Source organism: Tamandua tetradactyla, chromosome X (assembly GCF_023851605.1).
Source record: "Tamandua tetradactyla isolate mTamTet1 chromosome X, mTamTet1.pri, whole genome shotgun sequence".
NCBI classification, from domain to species: domain Eukaryota; kingdom Metazoa; phylum Chordata; class Mammalia; order Pilosa; family Myrmecophagidae; genus Tamandua; species Tamandua tetradactyla.
In genome coordinates, this window is record NC_135353.1 from 40,628,672 (window position 1) to 40,645,463 (window position 16,792).

A 16,792-nucleotide genomic window follows, 5' to 3' on the forward strand; every position below is an offset into this window, starting at 1 on the left:
AATGTCTTCTCTTGCCTACGTGCATCTTCACCAGTTCCTGAAGGCTAGGGGAGGGGGTTTCTATACCAGGAAATGTGCCTTATCTCAGTTGCCTGCAAGGAGAGGGGGTTTGGGGATTTTCCACAGAGAGCACAGCTAAACCAGAAAGAGGGGAAGGCCTGCCTGCTACACCACAACAGTGAGGAGAGGTTCTTGTTTCTCAGAATCAAGGAAACAAAGCTTCCCATCCATGTCTGTGAATCAAAGAAGAAGGGCCCCAGGCAAAGATAGAAAACATGTGAATATACGTATACACACACACACACACACACAAAACCCAACATAAAAAAACAATCACAGCAAGCACACGCAAACCTGCTATACAGGTTTGCTAGGAAACCTATGTCAGGTTTCCTAGCAGTCCAGACAGTAACTTCTAACATCTGGTTGGAAAATGCAGATTACTTCCATTAGCTAACCTATCTCCACCAACTACTGAACTTGACAGAGTTGTCATAACTTCTCAAAGGCCCCAAATGTGAGTCCATTGAGCTAAGAGAGTATATTATTTAATTGAAAAGGTTTCAGAAGAGGATAGGTCCTTGAAGGACTAGGATTTGTGTTAGGAGTAGTTTTGATGTTGGCAAATGGATATAAGGGCTCAAGACACTTCCTCAAGACAGACCAAGGACAGGCAAAGTAGGGTTGCCTTATTTAGGGGGTGATTTGAGGAAGCTTGGTCTCTCTTGGAGAAGAAATGGGGAACAGCCAATCAGGGTAAAGCAGAACACGGTAGGATTTGGTGACTGCCAAAGACAAACTCCTGGTCATACATAGCTCTCTACTTCAGCAAGTACCTAACCTTGAAAAAGATGAATTATACAGGCTGCTTAGGCTATGAGGAGCATAATCACAGCAGGTAATATAGATGGGGGAGAAACTATACTTCAGTGTTCTGTGAAACAGGAAAAAAAAGAGATGGAAAACTACAATCCACAATTAAGAAGGAAGTTGAATTTTGAAGCTGAGAGTGCACAAAATGGCAGTTGGAATGAACGAAGTGACATAGTGCACAATACTTACCAAGAATGTATACGAAGGCACCCTAAGGCCCTTTGGAATTGAAATAGCCTGGAGAAGCAAGTAGGCTCAAGAGCTTCTTTCTGAAATGAAGAGTTTGCTTGAGAAGTAGGTTTTCTCTAAGGTTTTTGCATGCAGTGCCAGTCAAGATAACTCCAAATTTAAAAGGATACTTTAACAGTGTCTCTAAATTTATACACTGATGCTGGATGGTGGATATTGGTCAAATATTATAGTAAGTATTAATCATCCAGGAATAAAAGGAGCTAAAAGTTATTCTTGTGAAAAATGGATGACACAGAGTGTGTAAATAATTGGACTGAATGCAGCAAGACACAGTGAACCATAGAATAATTAAATTCTAATACATTACAAGGAGATTTCAATACTGATTAATGTAGAATAATAAGTTTTATGGAGCTTTATTAAATGTTGTAAATTGTGGATCATAAAATATGAGGAATAAAAAAGTAGGGGAGTTGAAAGAAAAGTCTGTGCAGATTATTTATGAATGATGAAGAGTGAAATGAATGAGTAACAGGAAGACAATGTCTTGAATAATGATGACTTTGATGAGTCATTACCACACAAATTTGTGTGCTTCATAAAATATGAGGGCTATTAAGGAGAGCACGAGTCAAAAGACAAGTCTACTCAAAATAAGATACAGAATGAAGGAAGAGAGGAATACAAGGGAAATGCACAGAATAATGATGATTTTTATGAGACTTTCACCCACCAGCCTGGATCCTTCATAAATTTAAGCTGTATAGAAAATTAAAGAGCAGCGATGAGACGAGTCAGGTCTGTGTCTGTCATGAAATATGAGAAAGTAATGCCAACTAGGCTTGAGAAAATGAAAATAAAAATAATTGAGGCTAGTACTGCTGTAGAAAGATACAATGTCTAGATGTGTGAACAGATAAAATGAGTGACTGTAGAACTGTCTTGTCAATAAGAAATCAGCGACTACCTGGGTAGGCACTACTGTTGCAAAGGCCTCCTAGTTAAGTGGGATAGCCTTGGGGAAGCTCAGAACAATCCCCCATTTCACCACCCTACCCCCTGAAAAATCCATTAGCATTGAGAGATCAGGTAACAATGTTTCACTAATTTTTAACTGGTTTGGCTTCCTAATACAGTCTTTTAGCCCCTTTGGCCCCAATAGTATAAAATCTCTATGTAATTTGCAGGAGCTTTTATCTTCTTGTTTCTTCTTAGTCTATACCCAGATTGTCGAATTTTCCTTTGGAAAGACCTCCAAAACCTTGCTGTATAAAACTAGGCCTATCCTTTTATTTTTATTAAATCAGATGTAGAACTTGGGACCAGATCCTACTGGATTGGTTTAAAATTCAGAATACAATAATTTCAAATGTATTCTCTCTTAGAACAAATGAGATTTCTCTTAGAACAAATGATACAGAGATTGGGAGAATAAGATATAGCAAAGCAAGTGGCAGTATGCTATTTGTATACCATTTAGAACCATAATTTACATAATTCATAAAATGGACAGCTCACTGGAAACAAGAAAACTACTGATCTGTGTTATAGAACAAGGAGTTCTAGTCTGAGAGCCCAATATACAGAAACACTAATAGTAACAATTATATTATTTTACCTTTGAGTAATACTTAAGGGTTTGTAATTGGTATTGGGAGAAGGCCTTAGGGAATGCAGAATAAATCCTATTACCATACTTATAGCTAATTTCTCTGATTTTAACAGAATTTGGTTGTGGGGTTTATTGTCTATAACATGTAAGACAGAATAGTTAAATGAGTTCTACAATATTATTTTAAGAAAATTTTTATTTACTAACAAAATAATATATGAAGAAATTCTAACTATATTAGACAATGCTCATAATATAAATTAACTTTAAAATGTCAGGATATAGAACTATACCCAGTATGATCTCAATTTTGATCAGTAAAAATGATGCAGAATCCCTCCCCAAAATGTTATTAATAATTATTACTGGTTGGTGAAATTATTGTTTTCTTTGTTAAATTTGTATTTTCAAATATTCTACAATTTGGCTTCTAGAATCTAATTTCAACATGCCTTTATATTTGCCTTTGGTCTTGTGTTGCAGGCGTGCCTGTGTGATTCGAGGTCAAGTAGTAGCTGTTGATGGAACCCCACTAGTGGGGGTAAATGTTAGTTTCTTACACCACAGTGACTACGGGTTTACCATCAGCCGGCAAGATGGAAGGTATGTTAACATTGTTTCTAATCATTGTTAGGCCCAAATACTGACTTCTAGCCACGATTTAAAACTGGAGTTCAAATACAACAGAGATGGGAAGCTCGGCTTCCTTCCAGCTGCATCTACTGAATAGAAAAGTAATCGGTGGTATTTATTTCTTATATTCCCCATCTAATTCAAACCAAATTTCTCTTCTAGCCCTTCACTATTACTCTCAAGTATTCTTGAAGGCCTGGCCACATAGAAAGTTTCCTATTCTTTGTCTAATTCCATTCATAAATCCAGCTTCAAAATTCAGTGAGAGGATGAAGATAACAATTAGGGGGCCATTGAACACTGAGGAGTTTCTTCCATGATAGCCCTCAAATATTTCAGAAATAAAGGTTTCAAAATGGTTTCTTCCAAAGGTACAGAGTTCAACCATATTAATTAAGGCAATTTTTAAAAGTGCCCTCCACAAGCTGCCTATTTGACTAGTAGCTGCAACTGATTGACGAGCATGACCAATATCAACATGGAAGCTTTTTATAAAAGGAATAAAAGAAATTGGTGTCTACATAACTATAGTGATTTAACCTTAAACACCAACCATCAGGCTGCTTCCTAAAGGGCTTCTCAAGGTTCTCTGAAACCTAGAAAGCAGGGCCACTAGGTATAATCTTTTCATTGTGGGAAAGGTTTTTCTCACAAAAACATTTTTGTTGCTGTCATTTAGACATTTCCTCAGAATACTTGAGTTAATAGGCCCATGTGTCAGCTAAAAGGTACTTATTTATGACTTTCAGGAACATTGTAATGATGGCTTTGAGGTGCTTTGGTCTCCAGGTGGCTGACCTTAAAATGCTCTCCTTATTACAAACTATTTCAATGCTCACATAAAGGAACCTGCTGATTTGGAGCTTTATCAGTGTGAGAGACTATCTCATTTCAAGAACCTACTATCAAGATTGCAATACCAGTGGTCAATAAGAGGGAGGGGTCAGGGGCAGTAAGGAGTTTTTCTTTTTTTTATTCTTATTTCTTTTTCTGGAGTGATGAAGATGTTCTAAAAATGATTATGGTGATGAATACACAACTATGTGATGATATTGTGAGCCACTGATTGTACACCTTGGATGGACTGTACAGTGTGTGAAGATATCTCGATAAAAATATATTTTTAAAGAAGAATCTAACCTTATTAGCCCTAACCTCTTCAGAATTGTTGATTGTTCAACTTGGGCTAGGCTGAAAAATTATTTTTTCAACTGCTTGTGATTATAAAAAAAAGATAAAGAAGATAATAAGGAAGCATTTTCATCTACTTAAGAAAACAAACTGTTTTTAAGGACTTCAGTAAATCATATGAATTATTTGCATGTAAATTATATTGGTAATTATTGACTAGCCATCTATTCATTATAACTAGCTCAGCAGAACTACTTTGTTAACAAGTAGCGAACATTTCATACATATGTGAAAGCACTAAAGAGTACATTTTCTTTGAAATATTCCATAACTGGAGCTTTCTACTAATTCAAATGGACCTATTTTCCAATTAGGTGGAACAATGGAATCTCGGAATTTCATTCACCAATAATTAGTACACAAAATTAGCCTCTCTTTGTCTTTAATTTCCCAGTGCCTGCCCATGCAAACAAAAAAGAAAAAAAAAAAAAGCTAGTTTCTCCCTTACCCAGCTTCTTAAATCAGAAGTTGAAAAATAGATGTTTCTTTAACTAGAATATGCCCGGCAGGACATTAGGCTTTCCATGGAGAACTATTGGGCCATCTTTGCATACAAAGGTTTCAGTGAATTATTTGATATTCACAATAAAGCTTAAAAGAATCTTGATGTATTAAAAGTCTAAAAATTTCTTTTTCCAGTTTACAAATAACACTGAAGAGGGAAAATTTTTGTTATTTTTGTGTTTTTGGTTTTAACACAAATGCCAAGACCCTCCTCCAAGCTCACTGTGAGAACTAAGAACTATGTTTATATAGAAGTCAGATACTAGCTAGTGCCCCCTCTGGCAATAACTTTCCCCTCAGGCTCTGTAAAGGGTGTTAGTACTCAAAATGTGTTCCAAATGCCAACCGGACTGTCCCATTCTCATCTTTTGAACACAAAGTGACAGTATGATAAGGGTTTCCATTTATATGTCTCTGCTGGTTGCTACCTCAGATTAACTAAGTACATTTCAAAGTAGAAAATCAAAAGGAAACTGTATCTGATGGCAAAAAACCTACAGAAAGGCTGAGATTACCATTTAGATACCCAGTAGAGTGTGATATGCAAGGTGCTGAAAGGGTGTCAGCTTCCTAATCTCAATCCCACAATCTGCCTCAATGCCTGTAATTTCCATGATTGGTCTCACTGCTTTGGCTTAAGTTATTTATCCTCCCAAAGTCCCTGTTAAATGCAAATGTATTATGTGGGATGTGGAACTAATTACCCACACATTTGCAAAAGATAATTGACAACTTTCCCTAAAGAACCTAGAGAGGTATAGGTCATGAAATCAGCATTATGTATACAAAGCTGAAGGAAGAATGGAAGTGTAAGGTCTGGACTGTCTAGAACTGTGAAGAAATTAGATATTGATGTGGAAAAAAGGTCAAAGAGCAGAAAAGGAAAATAAGAACAAATCTAAAGGAAAGAAAATGAGTATTTATGAGTGTTTATTGTATGCCAGACACTATCATAAATGTCTTCTATTTCATCCCTGGAACAACCCTATGAGGTGGGCATCATTATTATCATCACCTAATTTATCAGAGGACAAAACTAAGGTGCAGAAAAATTAAGTAACTTGTTCAAATTAACACATCTTATAAGTAGCACAACCCAAAATTTGAATCCAAGTAATCTGGCTCTTATCCTTTATGATTTATACCTTCAATTTAGATATATAACAGATGCTCAAGAAAGTGGTGAAAAAGAATTGTTTACAGTAATAGTTCAACTAGTGAAAAAGAAAATAGGCAAAATATTGACCCTTTTAGAAATTTCTCAAAGGCATCTAGAACTTTGTTCTGCTGACTTCGGAAGATGAAAAGAGGAATTCTTCTGATTCTACTCAAGGAAAGAGTTTGTTCATTTATGGATACCATAAGGTAGAGATAAATATATTTACATAGTCTTCAACAGCTTCCATCTATGGATGGGACTGGTCTAACCTATTATGAATTGACAACAATCTCCAATCAAATAACCCTCTCCTTTAGGCCTATTATACACGCTATCATATGACTTTATAACCTATTTTTAATGACCCATGCCAATGGAGATGATTTGTGGTGGGAGAAATCCCAAAGAATTAATCAATAGCAGAAATTCTGCTTGGCATTGGAATGGTTTACATGGAATTTTGACCACATATCCACCTCCATGTCAATCATTAAGTCAGCCAGACAGCGTTCACTGAATATGACTGCTAGGTGGGAAGAGAAGAAGGTATCAGTCAGGGTTCTCCAAAGAAACAGAAAGAATAGGATGCATATATGTATTGAAAGATTTATTTCAAGGAATTGGCTTCCACTACTGTGGGATTTGGCAAGTCCTAAATTCATAGGGTAGAAACCAGCAAGTTAGAAACTCTCTGGCAAAAGCTGGTGCTGCAGTCTTCAGGCAGAATTTCTTCAGGGAAACCTCAGCTTTGTTTTTAAGGACTTTCAGCTGATTGTTTGAAGCCCACCCACATTATCAAGGATAATCTTTACTTAAAGTCAAGTGATTATAGATGGTAACCACATCTGTGAAATACCTCCACAGCAACACCCATATTAGTGTTTGTTTGAATAGCTGGGCACTATAGCCTAGCCAAGTTGGCATATAAAACTAACTATCACAGGAAACCAGGGAGAAGTCTCCAGGAAACCTTAAAATTCAGTATCTGCTCATGCAGACAATCAAAAGCTGGCCTATGTTTCATTTGAACTACAAGGGAAGAAAACATATTGTAAATTTTATAGGGCAATGGACCTGATTGGAGAAGAAAGTTAACATTTTTGAGGTTCCTTCTATGTGATTGATCCTAAATGTTTATCTCATTTACAATTGTAACTAAAAAAAAAAAAGGTATTAGCCCCTTTTTACTAATGAGGAAACTGAAGTTAAAGACTCCAAAGACCAAAAATCCTGGCAGAGCTGGGATTTGATCCCAGATATGTATGAACCCAAAACCTCTATTCTTTCTAAAAAATATGGTGCCTCTCCTGCCTGCTCAGTCTTTCTAAAAGTAGAAAATAATTCCCAGATATATATGTTCTTGATTGAATGTTTATTTTGTTTTTGTGTTTTCGGTTTTTTTTTCACATAAATAAACACTTCAGTTTTAAGGAGTCAGGAGCTGAGGTGGAGCAAAAAATTGCTGAAGACACAGGGTTAAATCAACATAGAACGTGAACTAGAACAAAGGTTTCTTACTGGTAGTGTAGGATCTTCCCCACTGTATTTTCCTCACATTGCTACTGTATTATCATGAATTCAGCCTCTGTGTCTTAAGCCATAAGCCATTTGGATTTTCTTTTTTTAGTTGAAACCTAGGTTATTTTCTATAGTTAATGCAGTGCTTCAAATCCTCCTTTGAGAAACTGCCTTTATATTATAGCTCTTGACTGAAAAGGAACAATTAAAAATATAGTTTAAGCCATCTTTTTTTACTGTTCACTTACCAAAATCTGGAATATTTCTGCAATAAGATGCAATTGGTAATCATATGATAAATATAATAAATGTCATGTGAAGGGAGTGGTGAGATGTTCATAATTAAGTCTGATTCCCTATCAAGGCTTATAATAATTGAAAAATCTTTTTTTCAAAAACAACTTTATTCACACACCATACAATCCATCCTAAGTGTACAATCAATGGCTCTTGGTATAGTCACATAGTTATACATTAACCACTACAGTCACTATGGGAACATTTTCATTTCTTCTGAGGAAAAATATCCCATACTCCTTATATCCCCTTATTATTGACATTTAGTTTTGTATAGTGCTTTTGTTACAATTAATGAAAGAATATTATAATGTTACTATTAACTATAGACCTTAGTTTTTCCCATATAATGCCCTATTATTAACACCTTGCAATAGGAACATATTTGTTCTAGCTCATGTAAGAACTTTCATATTTATACAATTAACCACCATCATTCACTCTGGGTTTTGTTAATTTGTGTAGTTCCAGTTTTTGTCCTCCAGCTTTCCTTCTGGTAACATACATGACTCTAGTCTTCCTCTTTAACCATACTCACACTCTGCTTTGCTATTTATACTTACATTATTGTGCTACCATCCCACAGCATTGTGCTATTCATGTTTGAATCTTTACAATGGTTCTGTGCTCCTTAATTAACGATTATCCAATTGCTGCCCACTTTCTATCTCCTAGTAATCTATGCTTTTGAAATTAATTCTCAGAGTTCACTCATTATAGTTAACTCATATAAGTAAGACCATACAATATTTGGCCTTTTGTCTCTGGCTTATTTCACTCAATATAATGTCCTCAAAGTTCATTCACCTCCTTGCATGCTTCATGACATGAGTAAAAGAGCTATAAACATTGGCGTGCAGATGTCTATGTCCCTGCTTTCAGTTCTTTTGAATATATAGGTAGTAATGGGATTGCCAGATCATATGGCAATTCCATACTTAGCTTCCTAAGGAACCGCTAAACCACCTTCGAGAGCAGCTGCACCATTCTACGTCATTCCCACCAACAGTGAATAAGTGTACTTATTTCTCCACATCCTCTATAGCACTTGTAGTTTTCTTTCTTTTTTTTTAGTAATGGTCATTCTAGTAGGTGTGAGATGATTTGCATTTCCCTAATAGCTAGTGAGGTTGAACATCTTTTCATTTGCTTTTAAGCTATTTGTGTTTCCTCTTTGGAAAAGTGTGTATCCATATTTTTCCCCATGTTTTTAATTGAGTTGTTTGTCTTTTTCTTGTTGAGTTGCAAGAGCTCTTTATATATTCTGGATATTAGACCCTTATTGTATATGTGATTTCCAAATATTGCCTCCTGTTGAGTAGGATGCCTTTTTACTTTCCTGACAATGTCCTTTGGCATGCAAAAGTATTCAATTTTGAGGAGATCCCATTTATCTATTTTTTCTTTCATTGCTTATGCTTTGGATTTAAGGTCTAGGGAACCACCTCCTACCACAAGATCTTTAAGATATCTCCCTACATTTTCTTCTAAGAGTTTTATGGTTTTAGCTGTAATGTTAGGTCTTTAATGCATTTTGAGTTAATTTTTCAATATGTTGTGAGATAGGGGTCCTCTTCCTTTCTTTTGGATATGGATTTCCAGTTTATTATCCAAGTACCATTTATTGAAAAGATGTTCTGTCTCAGTTAAGTGGACTTGGCCACTCAAAAGGCCAAAAATCAGTTGTCCATAGAGAAAAATGTTTTCTTAATGCAGGGAATTGCTTATATTTCTCTCCTGTGAATTTAAATTGCTTTGAAAATTTAGGAGCATCATATTATCCTTTACCCATTTTTAGGATATAATGAGAATAATTTTTCATTATCTTACCTTTATATAGTATTTTATGCTTGTTGAATACTTCAAATGCAGTATCTCAAAGACATTGTTTTACACATAAGAGAAGAATGGTGGAACCATCTAGTGCAAAATGAATTGAAATCTGAGTCCACTTTACTCCAATGCAATACTCATGTCAGAGACCAAATCTAGAGATGGACAGGGTTGGCATACAGAAGAGGTAGTCTTGCTTTGTTAGAGATTTAGGAGGCATTGTTGGAAAAGATTGGCAGAGTCCATTACATGCTGTCTTACAAAAGGAACCCAGAAGTCCTGAATCTAGTGTTCAAATAGAATAGGGAAACATAGGGGTAACTCCATGTGGAGGGTTTAGGCATGGTATGATACAAGCATATTTCACTGAACTGTCTTCCTCTACCACATGCCAATTCAAAGACACCATCTGGTTTCTGACTCTATGTTTGTGACCCTAAACAAGATATTTAATCTTTTGGATTTCTACATTTTTTATGTTACATTATAGAGTTGTATATGTGTATATGTTTCAAAATGATAATGCTTTATATTACAGATGCTGCTCAATGTTAAGTAGTCTTTTTTTTATCTCTTGCATCTGAAAAGGGAGCATGATGTCAGATTTGGCTGTGCAGAAATGCATGCAGTGATTTTGTTTAGCATAGTATTAAAATCGGTTTAAAAAGTCTGGGTAAATACCAGCTGGTTATATGGAAATTCTTTTCAGAAGGCTACTGGATGGTGGAAAGAAGTTATCCATGGAATAAATAGCTAGAGGGAATTTATAAAATAGAGGATTCAATTGGATATAGTTAAGTTCCAAAACAAACAAAGGACAATAAAGTCAACCTATTATTTTTCACCTTAATTTTATTTTGATTGCTCATTTGGTTGAAATGGTCTTATTTTTTCCTTCTCAGTTTTGACCTCGTAGCCATCGGTGGGATCTCTGTCATGTTAATCTTTGATCGATCACCATTCCTTTCTGAGAAGAGGACACTCTGGTTGCCTTGGAATCAGTTTATTGTGGTGGATAAAGTAACCATGCAAAGAGTGGTATCAGACCCACCATCCTGTGATATCTCCAACTTTATCAGTCCAAACCCTATTGTGCTTCCTTCACCACTCACATCATTTGCAGGGTCCTGTCCAGAGAGGGGAACTATTGTTCCAGAGCTTCAGGTGTGTATTTTGACCTTAGACTATATAAATTCATAATATCATAGGGTGGTCAACAATGTAGAGTGACTGAATTCCTTTCATTGCTCCTGCCAGCCCTGTAATGTTCTACCTTTCATTTGTTAAGGAAAAGCTTCAAAGGTAGTAACTTTGATATACATTTGCAAAGTGACTGGCCAGGTATGAGAGTGCTATCTGTGGCTATGAAGCAGAACAAGATGAATAGCTGTTGTGAGAATTAAACCCCAAACCTTAACCTAATGGACACTGTATTCTACAGAACAAAGTTAACTGGCTCAACTTTGATAACAGTATAATCAATGAACTTGGGCTGTCTGTGGTTCTGAAATTAAAGCCCCTTAAGAAATTAGTTTTCTTCCATCACCTAGTCGGCATCCATTTTCATTGCTCTTAGAGCTTATGCTACCTTTTCTCATTTGCCTGTGTTTAATAAAGGCAGTTTTTAAATCTACATTGTGATCTTTTGTTTTAATGTATTGTTTTGAGTCTTCAAGCTTTATTGTCAGGGAAGACATCTTTTTGAAACTTAATATTTTAAGATACCTGAGAATTTTTCTTTATAGAAAAATTATTCTATAATGATCACATTATAGAATCATTTCAGTGATAGTTACATGTGGAAGCCACCAAAATGAACTCACAAATCTTACAGAGCCTGAATTTAAGAAGCATGTTCAAAAAGAAGCAAATGGGCACTGCAAGGTAGAGTTAGCTTTTCTTCTATCACAACATTCTCACCAGGTATTAGCAGTGCCCAGAAGATACCATTTTGGAAATGCTTATACATAAATAGTCCTCTACAGGAAGAGGAGTCCAAAGATTTCCCTTCTTGTATTTTCCATTCTTCTCCTTAGAAAGGGAGAGCAATGACAGTATTTAATGTGTACATATGATTGGTACACTGATCCCTTCACAGATGTCTTTCAGGCATATGGGTTTTCTTTCAGAGCAAAAGTTTTCTAAGTAATAAAGGATTGCAGGTTTCCTTAAGGAAATGAAATGTGAAGGTGTAAAGGTTGTGCTACCCTTCATTATTTTATTTCTGTCACCATCTAAGAAGACAGACCCAGTGAAAAACTCTAGTATCAAATAGACAATGTAGAGAAATAAAAACTGGGAAAAGTGTAGACCAGAAGGATTGATGCCCTAAGAAACAGGAGAATGAACAGAAATCCTGGACAATATGAGGTACCATGTATTTAATTAGCTGTTCTGCTGGGTACACTAGTTTGGAAAGGAAAGAGTAAACAAGGTTCTGAGCAAAAAATGAATGAGAGCATGAAAATATCTACACTACCCATGTCACCTTAAATGTGTGGAATAGGAGGGGCTCTTTCTTCAGATGTGTTTTGAATGATAAAAGTCACAGAACATAAGATTTAGTTTTAGTGACCATTTTTGGTTGTTTAAATCCCTCTGCATTAATAAAAAAAATAAACAATGACAAATGATTAAAGAATCCAAGTAGTATTTTTATGTTAAAACCAAGGTTTAGTATAAAATTTTCAAAGGAGTTAATGGATGTTATTTGCTGCCGAGTCACAGGTGTCAACTTGGAGAAACTTGTTCCCAATTATTGGTACATTTAGGCACAGATAAATATAAAAGCAAAATTTGATTAAAGATTTTGTCCTTGGGGTCATTCCAGAGCTGCAAAGAAGACAAGTTTGATGGCATCAGTAAAGATTTATTCTAGGGAAGCCATAATCTTTGACATAAATATCACTTGCTGGGCCTGCTTCAGGAGACTTTCCTCTTAGAGAGCCTAACCTGAATAAGAATTGCAAAGAGACTTTGTGATATATGACCTAACACCAAACAAGATTTTGTGTGTGTGTATAGATATATGAAATAGACCACTTAAAGGAGCCCATAGCACTCAGTTGCTTGATATTCAGCATGTAATCTTTTCTAACTCTTAATAAACAATTTTTGGCACAATGTTGAAAAAGTGAAAATGTTCTTTTCACAGTCTTCTCTGGCAGGAGAAAAAAGAGAACAATCCTCAGATTGGCTGAATTTCTTATCTCCGTGCAAATTCAGCACAAAATTTGAAACTTCTGGTCCCACAACCTCACAAAGATTTGAGAATGAATACCTTGACATCCACAGACCCCTTTATACTCTCTCTTTTGGCATGTTTCTAACACAAGAAGCATGCAATCTTCTTATCTACCTGTGACCACTAATAAGAGCCCATTCAACGATTTTTTCTTTCAGGTTGTACAGGAAGAGATCCCCATTCCTTCCAGCTTTGTAAGCCTGAGTTACCTGAGCAGCCGCACTCCCGGGTATAAAACCCTGTTACGGATCCTTCTGACACATTCAACGATTCCTTTGGGAATGATAAAAGTACACCTCACAGTGGCTGTGGAGGGGAGACTCACACAGAAGTGGTTTCCTGCTGCAATTAATCTCATCTACACATTTGCCTGGAACAAGACCGACGTCTATGGTCAGAAGGTTTGGGGACTGGCAGAGGCTTTGGGTATGGTAAACTAATTCTATGTAAATAACTGTGTTATGTTCACAAAAGAGAAAATACTTGCTCTATATTAATTTATATTATTTTTTAATTATTTAAAAAATTTTTTAAAATTATAACAACAAATGCAAACATTCTTAACATATGATCATTCCATTCTACATATATAATCAGTAATTCACAATATCATCACATAGTTGCATATTCATCATCATGACTATTTCTTAGAACATTTGCATCGATTCAGAAAAATAAATAAAAAGACAACAAAAAAAATTCATATATACCATACCCCTTACCCCTCCCTTTCATTGACCAATAGCATTTCAATCTACTAAATGTATTTTAACATTTATTGCCCCTATTATTTATTTTTAATCCGTATGTTTTACTCATCTGTTGATATGGTAAATAAAAGGAACATCAGGCACAAGGTTTTCACAATCACATGGTCACATTGCCAAAGCTATATCATTAAACAATCATCTTCAAAAAACATGGCTACTGGAACACAGCTCTACATTTTCAGGCAGTTCCCTCCAGCCTCTCCACTACATCTTGACTAACAAGGTGATATCTATTTAATGTGTAAGAATAACCTCCAGGATAACCTCTTGACTCTGTTTGAAATGTCTCAGCCATTGACACTTTATTTTGTCTCATTGCACTCTTGCCTCTTTTGGTTGAGAAGGTTTTCTCAATCCATTAATACTGAGTGCCAGCTTATTCTAGGATTTCTGTCCCATGTTGCCAGGAAGGTCCACACCCCTTGGAGTCATGTCCCATGCAGAGAGGAGGAGGGCAGTGAGTTTGCTTGATGTGTCGGCCAAGAGGGAGAGGCCACATCTGAGCAACAGAAGAGGTTCTCTTAGGGGTGACTCTTAGGCCTAATTTTAAGTAGGCTTTGACTATCCATTGCAGGATTAAGTTTCATATGAACAAACTCCAAGATTGGGGGCTCAGCCTATTGCTTTGGTTGTCCTTACTGGACATTCTTATATTTTGCTTATAAGAATATCAAGAATTCTCTACTTGGGGAAGATGAATTTTCCCTCTTTCTCACCATTCTCCCAAGGGAACTTTGCAAATACTTTTTATTCACTGTTCAAATCACTCTGGGATTTATTGGAGCATCACTCTGGACAAACCTACAAAATCTCATGCCCTACTCAAGGTTTCATGTACTTATGGTGTTCAATTAACCTGTCCACATAAGTTATATTAGAAACTTCACTAGTCAAAATATAAATTTTGTACCAAATAAACATTTTTTGCTTTAGTTTCACACGTAAGTTAAAATTTTAAAATATTAATTACCATCTATTTTAACACCCTGCAGTATTGATATCCCTTTGTTCCTCCTCATGCAAAAACGTTTTTAAATTTGTACATTTAGTTACTAACATTATACATTCTAGGCATTCCTAGATTATACCATCTCATTCTTTATCATCTATCTTTCTTTCTGATTTCATTTGTGTCCCCAACCCTCCTCCTTCTATCATTCTCACATTCCGCTTCATTCAGTGTTCTAACATAATCGTATTACAGTTAAGTAGTATTGTGCTATCCATTTCTGAATTTTTACAATCAGTCCTGTTGCACAATCTGTATCCCTTCAGCTCCAATTTCCCAGTATCTTACCCTATTTCTATCTCCTGATGGTCTCTGTTACTAGCTGAAATTCTCCAAGTTTACTCAGTAATGTCAGTTCATATCAGTGACACCATACAGTATTTGTCCTTTAGTTTCTGGCTAATCTCACTCAGCATAATGTCCTTACTGTCCATCCATGTTGTTACATACGTCATAACTTTATTCTGTCTTACAACTGCATAATATCCCATCATATGTATATACCACAGCTTGTTTAGCCATTCGTCTGTTGATGGACATTTTGGCTCTTTCCATCTCTTCACAATTGTAAATAATGCAGCTGTGAACATTGGTGTGCAATTGTCCATTTGTCTCCTTGCCCTCATGTCTTCTGAGTAGATACCATACAATGGTATTGCCAGGTCATATGGCAATTCTATACTTAGCTTCCTGAGGAACCACAAAATTTCCATGCAGAGCAGTTGTATCACTCCCACCAACAGTGGATAAGTGTGCTTCTTTCTCCACATCCTCTCCAGCACTTGTCATTTTTTGTTTTATTGATGATGACCTTTCTGGTGGGTGTGAGATGATATCTCATTGTGGTTTTGAGTTGCATTTCCCTAATAGCCAGGGAAGTTGAGCATCTTTTCATGTGCCTTTTGGCCATTTGTATTTCCTCTTCTGAGAAGTATCTGTTCATGGCTTTTGCCCATTTTGTAATTGGGTTGTCTATCTTTTTGTTGTTGAGTTGAACAATCTCTTTATATATTCTGGAGACTAGACTTTTATCTGATCTGTCATTTCTAAATATTGTCTCCCATTGTGTAGGCTGTCTTTTTACTTTCTTGACAAAGATCTTTGATGCACATAAGTGTTTAATTTTGAGGAGTTCCCATTTCTTTATTTCTTTCTTCAATGCTCATGCTTTGGGTGTAAGGTCTATAAAACTGCCTTCTATTATAAGATTTAGAAGATATTTCCCTATATTTTCTTCTATAAGTTTTATGGTCTTAGATCTAATGTTTAGGTCTTTGATCCATTTTGAGTTAATTTCTGTATAGGGTGTGAGATACAGATCCTCTTTCATTTTTGCATATGGATATCCAGTTCTCTGGGCACAATTTATTGAAAAGACTATTCTGTCCCAGGTGAATTGGTTGGACTGCCTTATCAAAAATCAATTGTGCATAGCTGAGAGGGTCTATATCTGAACACTATTCAATTCCATTGGTCGGTATATCTATCTTTCTGCCAGTACCATGCTGTTTTGACCACTGTAGCTTCATAATATGCCTTAAAGTCAGGTTGTATGAGACTTCCGACTTCATTTTTCTTTCTCAGGATAGTTTTAGTTATTTGGGGCACCCCGCCCTCCCAGAAAAATTTGGTTATTCGTTTTTCTATTTCTGAAAAGTAAGTTTTTTGGGATTTTATTTGGTATTGCATTAAATCTGTAAGTTAATTTTAGGTAGAATTGACATCTTAACTATATTTAGTCCTCCGATCCATGACACAGGTATGCCCTTCCATTTATTTAGGTCTTCTGTGATTTCTTTTAACAATTTCTTGCAGTTTTCTTTGTATAGGTCTTTTGTCTCTTTAGGTAAATTTATTCCTAAATATTTTATTCTTTTGGTTGCAATTGTAAATGGAATTCTTTTCTTGATTTTCCCCTCAGATTGTTCATTACTATGTATGGAAACACTACAGATTT

At 35.8% G+C, this 16,792-nt stretch overlaps 1 protein-coding gene across 1 annotated transcript in view; it reads left to right on the forward strand.

Moving 5' to 3' along the window:
- Nucleotides 1–16,792, forward strand: part of TENM1 (teneurin transmembrane protein 1) — a 1,173,786-nt gene that overhangs the window by 985,916 nt on the left and 171,078 nt on the right. Inside the window, exons 17-19 of the mRNA XM_077145946.1 lie at nucleotides 3,161–3,280; nucleotides 10,715–10,976; nucleotides 13,215–13,482. Coding sequence (XP_077002061.1) covers nucleotides 3,161–3,280; nucleotides 10,715–10,976; nucleotides 13,215–13,482 — 650 coding nt within the window. The remainder of the gene's footprint in view (nucleotides 1–3,160; nucleotides 3,281–10,714; nucleotides 10,977–13,214; nucleotides 13,483–16,792) is intronic.